Source organism: Paroedura picta, chromosome 6, assembly GCF_049243985.1.
Source record: "Paroedura picta isolate Pp20150507F chromosome 6, Ppicta_v3.0, whole genome shotgun sequence".
Classification (NCBI taxonomy): domain Eukaryota; kingdom Metazoa; phylum Chordata; class Lepidosauria; order Squamata; family Gekkonidae; genus Paroedura; species Paroedura picta.
Window position 1 is genome coordinate 55,684,963 of NC_135374.1, and position 11,543 is coordinate 55,696,505.

The 11,543-nt window shown below is 39.9% G+C and overlaps 1 protein-coding gene across 1 annotated transcript in view; it reads right to left on the reverse strand.

Annotated features, from left to right (window-relative positions):
* Positions 1 to 1,349: 1,349 nt before the first annotated feature.
* The window catches only part of ADAMTS5 (ADAM metallopeptidase with thrombospondin type 1 motif 5), a 73,638-nt gene continuing 63,444 nt past the window's right edge, over positions 1,350 to 11,543 (reverse strand). The window contains exon 8 of the mRNA XM_077342477.1: positions 1,350 to 10,609. Coding sequence (XP_077198592.1) covers positions 10,039 to 10,609 — 571 coding nt within the window. The 3' untranslated portion in view covers positions 1,350 to 10,038. The remainder of the gene's footprint in view (positions 10,610 to 11,543) is intronic.

Below are 11,543 nucleotides of genomic sequence, written 5' to 3' on the forward strand. Positions count from 1 at the left end.
GGTCCCCAACCTTTTTATCACCGGGGATCGGGCAACGGTTGACAATTTTATTGAGGCTTGGGGGGGGGGGTAGTATTTTGCCGAAGGCCTTCACTGCCGCCTGAGCCCCTGCTCCACTTGCTTTCCCGCCAGTGCCCTGTCTTCTCACTGCCTGCTGGGGGCGCTGCCAGCAGCAGCTGCACAGTATCATGCCAAGGGGAGCCCCAGCCATGGCGGCCACTGGAGAGCAACAAAGGTGAGCCGGCGGCAGAGTGGCAGGGGAGGAGGACGAGGAGGAGCCGTGGCCCGGTAGTGACTGATCAACGGACTGGTACTGGCCTCCGGACCAGGGGTTGGGGACCACTGGTTTAAAACATTAAGCCATATCTATAAAAGTAGGATGTATATTCCAAAGTGTTGGCAAATCCAAGTTTTCTTCCATTTTAATATTTACTAAATCATTACATCTACCCTTCTGAAACCATATTCTGAAACTTCAGGTGGCTGAGTGGAGAAGTAAGCAGTCTGGGATTTCATTTAGTCCAGTGCTTCTATGGCAGAAATTTCAGGAGTTAAAATTACATGGATCTTCTTTGAGCTGTCAGTCTCCTAAGGACTCCTAGAATGGTGTGGCATAACTTCTGGGGGGGGGGGAGGGCTCCCAGATGTAATGTCACACTATCACTGACCACCACCACCCAAGACCCTGCTTCCCATCTTCCACTGGATGCTAGAGCAGGGCTGAATCTGCATGGAGCTTTTATTCCAATCCGGGTCAATTAAATCCCTGCCATCTACACTGAATGCTATTTCCATTTTGATTTTGGGTTACTTAAATTTTCCATCTGTAACCAATCTGATTGAGCTGTGGTGACCCTACCTTTCCCCCGTGATATCCAGGAGTGGAGAAAACTCAGTATAATTGATCAAGCTGCTTTGCGGGCTCCCAGTATTAAAGTTTAGATCTGTGTTTTGCTGGAAGACCTCAGTCTTCCCCACTGAGGTCAAGAAGCAGTGTGTCCCTGATTGGCTGTGCGCCACTTCAAAGACTTCCTAGTTCCTGGTTGCATGATTTTCCTCCCAAGTTTTATTTTTAAAAGGTTTAAGGTGACTGTGCTCCAGAATCCCAGACTTCTCTCATCAGAAATTTGCCTCATTCTATAAGAGGCTGCTACTGGCTCAGCTTGTCTCTCCCCCTCCCCCACCTGCTCGCTTGCTGGCTCGCCTGCTTGCTCTTTTAGGAAGAGCTCTTTTAGGAAGAGTTTTTGTTTCAAGTTGGGGGGGGGACAAAGCACAAAGACTTGGGTTCAAATTGATCTGAATTCATCAGGATTGACAGCAGAAAAAAAGTACATACACAGAGGTCATAATAATTTTACAGAGCAAGGCATTGGTCTTTTGTGTATTGTGGTACAGTACAAATCTCATACAATGAATTTCAAATACAATTTTTGTAAACTGGCTGACACAGTAGCATTCTCCAGTACTAATTCTGTATGATAAGTCATTTTCCTAAATAAAAATAAAAGTTAGTAATACACACTTCAGTTTTCCAAGATAACATATAACACTATAGTGCAAAGTATTACAGAGTACAATGGCTGCACAAATATTTGATAAATGCTTCATATAAGAGCAGGTAATGCAAAAATCTATCTTAGGTGGTATCAACAGCAACTTTGCATGGAAGACACTGGGGGACATAGCACCATAATATTTAGCATAGTTGTGTTTCATAGCTGGAGTACAGTTCATCTTTGCTAACTGCATTGACAGAATAATGAAGGACCTCACAGGAGGACCTTGAGTTATGTCCAGGTCAAACAAAGGGCTTATGCATTCAAAAATTTCCCTCTGGAAATTAAATGTTCAAATCCATTGGGACTCCAGTACATATTAAAACTTCAGCACACAGAGAGAGAGGGCTTATGCTTTTCCCCTGTATGGTTTTCTCAACTTGAAACTACTCCATTTGTCTCCTGGGGAATTGGGGATATACATGCACTGACAGTTTATACAAAGGTTTTCCCATTGGGAACTGCCAGCCCATCAGGAAAATAGCTTGGCCAAGCATAAGCCTTCTCTCTTCATGTGTTTCATAGTCCTGATTTGAATCAGATCCCCACATGACTAAAAACTTAAGTTTCCAGTGGAGAACCTGCAAAAGTCCTTATCGTAGACCTGGACTCAGAATAAAGAAACAAAGAAAGTGAAGATATATGACCTGACTGAAATAATTCCCCGTGTTCACTCTATGGGCACTATTGTGCATGTGCATATGAATGTGTGTGTATAGTTTGGGGAAAGTAAATCAGCTATGATTTAGATTCCAGTTGGTATCAGAAGTTCTACTATGGAATGGTTGACCAGTAGAAAACATTGCTGAGAGCATTAAGGGAATTTCCTTTGCCAGAGATAGTAAAGAAAGAGTCATGAAGCTGCTGCACAGAACTGGCTGGTCCTGTGGTGCATGTGTCAGACCTCAAGTGCAAAGTATGAGCCAGTACCACTCCAGTGTACCAACAGCAGAGCAAACCTGATTTCATGTCACAGCATGTGAGCACATTTACCCTTCTGCTTCTGTCTAGAACAGCCACAAACTACTGCAGCTCATAGAGTGTATGGGGCACGTAATACAGGCCAGCCATTCATGTTTTAATTCAACAACTCCTACCAGGGTAGCAGAATTGAACCTACTGGCTTTAAAGATGCTTCCCAAAGTTATATATATATATATATATATATATATATATATATATATATATATATATATATATATATATATATATATATATATATATATTTGAATCTACAGACATCTAGAAAATGTGTCTTTCTGTCTTTTGTCATTCATCATCCTTGGTATCAGGGTTAAAATATTTCTCATACATTAAATTTAGCTGAACACTGACATTTGATATAATATTTAATAAGACAATTGCTCTGTCTTTAAAAAATGAGTTTTGTTGTTTGGTGCTGTTTTGTTTACAGTACAAAATATAACATTGTATATGATGAACTGTATAACACATTTTGCATTATAGTGTATACTTCACATGCAATTATAAGGATACACTTGCTCACCCATATATAAAGCATGTGTTTTTAGAAATACAAAGTAAATAATTATATACATTTATGCATATATCTAATTATTCAGTTGTGGATAAATCTCTTCAGCTGCTGGTAGGTGGAAACTGCCCTCAAGTCACAGCTGACTTATGGTGACCCCATAAGGTTTTCAAGGATAATACAGGCTCATAGGTGGAATGCCATTGCCTGCATCAGGGTAACAATCCTAGACTTCCCTGGTGGTCTCCCATCCAAGTACTAATCAGGGTTGACCTTGCTTCACTTCTGAGATCTGACAAGCCCAGACTAGCCTGGGCCATCCCCATCTGGTTATTTCACACAAATATTCAGTGTTCCAATAGTATAAACACATAAAATAGATTTTAAGATTAATACATTTTCTTTTCACTGTCTCAGCTGCAATTCAGAGTTATAAATTGGGAAAATGAAGGTTAAGTGATTCTACAAAATTAGCAAAAGTTTGGTTTTATATTTCAGGGTTTCCATATACAAAACTGCAGCTTTAGTTTCAATAGTGCAGGGGGTTGGACTAGATGACCCAGGAAGTCCCTTCCAACTCTATGATTCTAATGGTCAACATCAAAATTACTCTACTTTATATTTGGTTCCCCTGACTCCAGTGTAATAGACATGAGGATTTATTTTTAATTACAGATAATGGACTTAATAGAACTGATGTACTCCATTTCAGTACCTATCATTGCATGTTTTTTACATTCTGGAAGAATGAAGTATACAGATCTATATATAAAGCACTTAGGAAAGGTAAAGGTAAAGGTATCCCCTGTGCAAGCACTGAGTCATGTCTGACCCTTGGGGTGACGCCCTCTAGCGTTTTCATGGCAGACTCAATACGGGGTGGTTTGCCAGTGCCTTCCCCAGTCATTACTGTTTACCCCCCAGCAAGCTGGGTACTTATTTTACCAACCTCGGAAGGATGGAAGGCTGAGTCAACCTTGAGCCAGTTGCTGGGATTGAACTCCCAGCCTCATGGGCAGAGCTTCAGACAGCATGTCAGCTGCCTTACCACCCTGCGCCACAAGAGGCTCTACTTAGGAAAACCAAAATTATCTGTGAATGCTAGAACTCTGATCATTTGCAATAGCAAATAGACAAAACAAACTGAAATTTGAACCTGAAAGGCTCATCAAACCTTTTTTTTTTGACAATGCAATGTACTGGGGGGGGGGACATTTAAATAATTGCAGTCCTTGGCCTTTACATTTCTCAATTTTTGAATGCATCTTGATCCTCAATAATGGAGGGCTTTTTGTACTTTTTCTTGGTATTATTAATATAGGGAAAATGAGATGCTTGTTTTGTGGAAAGCTGTAGATTTCAATGCAGAAATCTTCACGGCATTAAATCAGTGACTGAGCTTTCCTGATATGCTCACTGCTATTTAATGCCCAATCTTGCTGCCAGTGAAGCCACGTTCATCCACTTTTTCACAATCTATATGTACAATAGCTTTGGTGCAGAGGTGGCTGTTTTCATGTCTCATGGCCATTTCTAAAAAAACGTTGAACATTTCAAATGTCTGAAGCCATTAGCGGTTAGTTGGAACAAACAGAATGGTACAACAGGATATGGTTCTCAGATTGATTTTGTCAGATTTGAACCATTGACACAGTATTTAAATCAGTGTTCCCAGATTACTGCAGAGGAAATGGAACAGACAGTGGAGAATTTGCAAACTGACACATGGGAGCTCACTTCCTAAGTGTCTTGCAAATGTTTTATGTTGTTCCACTACTTGGAGTTCAGTGGCAGTTGCCTGGCAGGATGGCAGTATAGGCAGCAAGGAAGATGTGACACCATTTTCTTTTGGAATGAATAAAAGGCCACAGCTTTTATTAACACAACTCCAGCAGGAGCGTTGGCCTGGCATGAGGAGGAAACCTCAAAACACGGTCAGTAGACTGTGCTTTGTTAACGATCCCAGATGGCGCCCTGGAGTCCCTGCCATGGCATCAGCCCGAAGCAGAGATACCCCTTGCCAACTGGGAACACCATGGGAAGATGGTTTTAGTGGGACCCACTGGGCGTAAGCCTCTGTCTGAGTCCCCAAACCATCCGGGAATGTGAACGTGCCATCCCAGCTGGGTGGCACGCCCGCTCACATACGCGCCATCTCTTATGGAGATCCCAATGACAGGAGAGAACTGGTACACAGACCTGTCTCCCCCAAAAGGAATCCTCCCATGCCAACCGCCAGCTGTGACAATAACAATAAAACACATATCAAAGATTAAACAGCATAAACTAGGGAGGGAGGGAAGCTTCACGCGGCACCGCCAGGAAGGAAAGAGGCAGAACGTGCCTGCTCTGCCCCTTAAGAAGGTGTTGGACATGCCCTCCTCCTCCCCTGCCCACCCGAACGCGATGCGCTCAGGCGAGCCTCATCAAAAGGCTCGCTGAGCGGCGCCCGGGGAAGTGCTTGGAGCAGCTCAGAGCCGCGGCGCATCTTCCCGTTGCTGCCCATCCTCCGCGGCGGCAACCAGGAGCCGGGGTAAGTCGCCCCACTCCAACATTTGATACAGAATTCCATGTTTTTCTACATTTATATGTCTATAATTACTTTCAAAATAATTGTGCAAGAGTTTTCTCTGGGGGAATTAGCAGAACGTTTTCCTAATTTCAATGTCACCTTAAGTTCTACTGAGGCAAGTAGAACATATTGGATGTAATGAATACATGAATTTATGAAGGAAATCTGGTAGTTCTCATCTTGGAACTGCAGAGTAATCCAGAAATCACAGCAATGAAGATGTATAGTTATATCCTTGCCAACTGAAGATAATAAAATTAATCACCTAGTTGTGGTGCCATACCCAATGGTAGCTTTTCTGCCCATGGAAATGGTTTGTCTTAACACCACGACAAATGGCTTCAGCGTGAGCAGGCTGTATTAGAGAATGCTACTTTTGCTGATGCAAATAAACCAAAAGTTGACTTAGATATGATTTTAGTTTTTTCATTTTAAAAACAGCTGGTAAATTGCCAGCAGTTAACATCTGCGTGGAACATAATGGAAATACATCACCCAGAGAGCAATCCTAATCAGCTCCACTCAGAATCCTACTCACTACTATACAATAGAGCTTACTACTGGGACAGTGTTTCTAGGATGGGATTGACAGTGTCCTATGGTATCCATTCCAGCAATAACTATGCTGGCTAAATGAGCATCCAAAGATAGCATGGGCAGAGTAATGAAGTTACTTTTATAAGAGTACTCCTAGAATTGCTTAAAATATTATCTGATTGCTCCCTCTAAATACAGGTAGAAGTTTTGTGTTGCAAAGTAGGCTTGTTTTATAGAAAGGGGGGGGATATGTGTAACTATGCAGATACGTATGCATGTGCTTCCTATATTTTTATAGATGTGACACAGCCACACTTCCATACAACCAAATATCTTTATTCATTCTACATTTCATACTCACACGTGCATGCACCACATTCACATACACACACATTCCATAACAAAAATCAAATGAAAAACAATATAAAAGCAACCAGTGCTGTGCGTTGGTAAGTTCACATAGTACTTTTCATTCATATATATATAAGGCATAAATTAAGAGAGACAGAGACAAGGAGAAGAAGAAAGAGAAAGAAATTATAGCAAAACATTTTAAATATAGAAGAATTTCCACAATTGGCATTCCACGTTAAATAAGAATAAATTAATTACATCCATTAACATACCAATTTGTAAAAACAATAAATTATTTATTTTTCAGTGCTAAGTTGCTCTTTTAACTTTTTATGTTTTAAAAATTTATTATATATTTTGTTACATCTATGATCATTCCCTCCCCCCCCCCCCCCCGGGATAAACAGTTTCCACAGGAAGATAATTATATCAGACCATATTGAATAGATCTTGGTCATAATTGTCAAACCACTTATTCTCAGTGTGCCTTCTTGATTACAAGGACAGTAAGCAGTTTTGAGATTACAGATTAGTTTTCCTATTAAAAACTATGTCATAAAGCTAGTTTTCATTACTAAGGCTAATGGGAATGGCTCCACCCCAAATCCAGAGATCCTCAGAACCATACTTCCATTTGCTGACTTGCACATTCAATTCAGTTAGTAGAATATTTTGAGAATTTATATGTAACCCAGCAGAGAATTATATGACCAGGAAGTAAATCCGTAGGACTAGCCTGTCTCAAAAATAGACAGAAATTATAAAGTGCCATATTTGGCACTAATGTCACTTTAGGTGAGTGTACAAACCCATATGGCCAGAACTAGAAAAGTAACATAAAAGATAAGTACTAGATGGAGGCTACAGAAACAGCCAGAACACAGAGGCCACCTTCTTTTTTACTCGTGTTTGGGTCTTACCAAAATTACTGTTGACTAGTACATGTGTCATACCAGTTCTACAATTATGCTACAATTATGAAACCACAATTTTTTTTTCATGCTTGTATCTGAGTTTTGGCTAATATACACCTGAAATGTTATTTAGACTTTTACGTTTGCAATCCCAGTATCTAGCCTTGGATTCAGCTGCTTCTCCTTTTTGAGTTCTACTTCTCTTTTATCATGTTCTGTCTATATATCCTTCCCCCCTTCCTAGTCATGTCTTGTCAAAAACTTTTCAAACTGCTGTGGGAGGGAAACTGATTCACTGCTAACCCCATTTATTTTAAGCACCTTATCATCCTGTTCACAGGGAACTCGCAGAGACAAATTTAAATGAGGAAATTAAGCATAAAGATTGTGCCAAAAAAGGATCATTCTGGTAAAGTGTAAAAATAGTAAAATGGCGATCATTTTGGAATCAAGTCCCACCTATTGTTTAAACCTCAATGCTCTCCTTCCCCTTTTTGTTGAGAGGTAAAGAAAGGCCTTCACCATTTTTCCACAGGTACATAAAATCTCTTTTTTATGCACGTAAAATGATGTTTGTTTGTTTTGGAATTGCTGCAGAGATACAAGACAGCTGCTACTTAGTCTGCAAGCAAGAAATATTTCTAAGCAATATATTAATTTTAAAAGGTGTCCTGGTAAGCATAGCTTCTTCCTGAAGTTATGCATAACTTCACTCCCAAACGTTTTGAAGTTGGCTCCTATGGCAGCCATTTTATGGTTGGCACTGCCTTCTGTGACAGCCATTTTGTGGTTGTTTCTGCCTCCTGCATCAGTCATTTTTGTGGTTGTGCACACTACCTGCAAGCTAAAAAAGTTTGGTGATCCTTGATAGACGCCACCAAAATATGTAACTAAAATAAAATGGAAATTCAAGAAGGTATATAATGCAGCTTCATTATTTCTGTAAGGCACTAAGAAGAGGTACAACTTATTTTCATTTATATTATATACCCATTTATAATATTTTACCAGTATTACAAAAAACATGATCCATAAGTTAATTTCACTAGACTTCCTGTGAGGTATTTATCAGAAATTTTGCCAAAATGGAAAGTTCCTTTGCCTGTCATCTAAGGGAAAATCCTTTTGGTCTATGGCAGTACTAGCTATAAATCTCAGTGTAGTTTAATTTTTTTTGTGCCTATATGTGTGTGTGCGCGCTCAAAATCTCCAAATTTGTTTTATTTTGCTTTAAAGAATTAGTCAACAACGAGAACATTAAATTGTGCATGGATGCCTCCCTCCATTCAGTCATGGAACTTTTGATATATATTCCATTCATTTCAATGTAAGGTTCCAATCCACTTGTAATGCATATTCAAATTGTTTCCTGCTACTGAAATAATGGACAGCTTGTAAACACAAGCAACGGTGTATAAATCTGAGCATCTGCAGATCTCTGGATTAGGGTGTTCTGCTTCGTGAATAGCATACCAGAATTATAAGTATCACCAAATACATTAACAATGCAATACTAAGCAGAATTCAATTCAATGAACACGAAAAGGGTGCAACTCTACTTAAAATTATGGAGTAAATTACTTAACTGTTTTTCACTTTTAGCTTCTCTGTTAAATAATGGATACATTATCTGCAGAGAAAGCCACAGTGAAAGAATAGAGAAGATCTGAGCAGGTTTCAAACTATGTGTATTATTGACCAGTTAGGGCATGAGCCACTCACATCTTCCTCATATCACCCCTCTCCTGTGAATAGTGGGATTTCCAAGTGTGACTTTTTTTTTCATCAATCCTTTTTTCATTGGCCTCCATACCATACAGAAAAGCTGCACATGTCCCAAAATTCATGAGGGTCATTCTTGTCCTCTACATTGCTAACAGAGAATATAGTATGCCCTTTTTATTTGTTTTTTTTTAAAGAAGCCTACTAACAGCTATTTTTCTTGCTGCAGAAGTGCCCACTAATGAAAAATTATTGTAAGAAAGGCATTATTATATAAATTTATTAACTGTCAGGAAATTGCTTGAATTGAAATGTATCTCCTGTTGTCAAAAATGTGTTTTTTTTAAGCAGCAAACTTAATTTTCCAGTAAAAGACAAAAGCGTCCCCCATGGCTGCAGACAAACTTTGGTCAATCACTTGTGTCATTAAAAAGGCTGTTGGTCTTTTGAAAGGTCAAGAGATATAAAGTGACATACCAAAGGATAAGTATTTACAAATAGTATAAAATAAGCTGTTATGTTATCATGGGCAAGTATGACAAATTGTCTGAAGACATACTGTGTTAGAGGTAGGTGAGAAAAGGGAGATGATTCTGTAACTTTTAGATTATCCATGATCACCATTCACTGGTTTATCCTCTTCTTAATTGCAGATACAGAGGGCTTTTGACAATGAACGCTTAGTTTCTTCAACATATTAATACCACCTTGCAATCACTCAGAGCAGTACATATTTTCATTTGGTCCAAACAGGCAGATTCTGCCCATAACTTCACATGATATGAAATTATACTGGTGTTGGGCTTTCTCTTTGCCTGGGCAGACCTTGTGTCAGTCTACTGACTACAACTTCATGTGATTCCTTCTTAAGAAGCACACAACCACAGGTTAACATTTTGTAAGCAAGCACTGCTTGAATGCCGAAGGTCTCTGAGACAGAGGACATCCTTTTGCTAATTTTCCATTTCCATCCTTGCACTGGACAATTCTTGTGTGCCAGCCGGTGTCACATGTTCGAGAACAAGAAAGCCATGGTCCAGTCACCCACTGGGGCTGGATGAGTGATGGCATCAGTTTGTTACTGCTGCTGTTGCTTGGGACAGAGTTTGTGATTTGATCTTGTTTCTTTGGTACATAGAAACTGTAGCGAACATCCACTAATTTAGCTGGGTCAGTAGCAAGAATCTGTACTATAAGGGTCTCCTTTGTGCCTGTATGTCCCATTGCGTGCAAGAAATCATCTTTGTGACTCCAGCCACTGTAGTTCATGACTGTTCCATTGAGGTCGATGATCGTTTCCGAAGTTGAGATCATGTACTTTCCATTGACAAGGTACTCACCATTTTTCTTTTTAAGGGCCAAATAGGCTGTGAATCTGCTCTGGTCTTTTACTTTGAACTGTCGAACTTTGATGTGTGTTGCTCCTTCAGGTATATTCACAATATCTGTGTAGCCTTTACTACAAAAGGAGAAATAACATGTTAATGTGAAACAACTGACTATCATTTTGAAATACACTGAAGTAAATGGAAGAATAGCATAAACTAGAGGCATGGGCTTTAAAAACATTTCATTTTAATTTCACTTTATAAGTTCAGAAAGGCGAGATTATTGTTTTCACAAAATTTGGAGATTCTGTATTGAGGAATTAATTTTAGGAATATTGTTCCAATACTTTTGATATTAGGACAAGGCCTGGCTTGGGATACCACTGAATCAATATGGGGAGACCTGACCTTTGAAATGATGTCTGTCACCCACTAATATTAATGGGAGTAAAAAAAAAAAAATGTGTCCCTGGAGGCCAGGTCTACTGCCCACTAAAAATAGTGAAATCCCAAACTATCCTGTTATTCTCAGTATTTCGGGGGGGGGGGTGAATTTCAGAAATATTGAAATACAAGTGGGGACTTGTAGTTGTGTAGTTGTGGGAGTTGTTATCTCTTTCCTCCCAACTTTGCTTCTTCCACAGTAATGGGTTTAAACTATAAGTACAACGATATAGGCTAGATATCAGGAAAAATATTTTCAGTCAGAGTAGTTCAGCAATGGAATAGGCTGCCTAAGGAGGTGGTGAACTCCCCCTCACTGGCAGTCTTCAAGCAAAGGTTGGATACACACTTTTCTTGGATGCTTTAGGATGCTTTGGGCTGATCCTGCGTTGAGCAAGGGGTTGGACTAGATGTCCTGTATGGCCACTTCCAACTCTATGATTCTATGATTCCTAGTTTGTCTCTCACTCATTCTCCTGCCACCTATTCTCTTTCCTTCATGTCTACCAGTTCCTCTCTAACCTCACCCCATCACTCTTTCTCTTTTTCTTTCCCCAACTCACCCCATCTCTCTCTTTCTTTGCCTCCTTCACTCTCCCACTCACCCACCTGCTTCCGCCT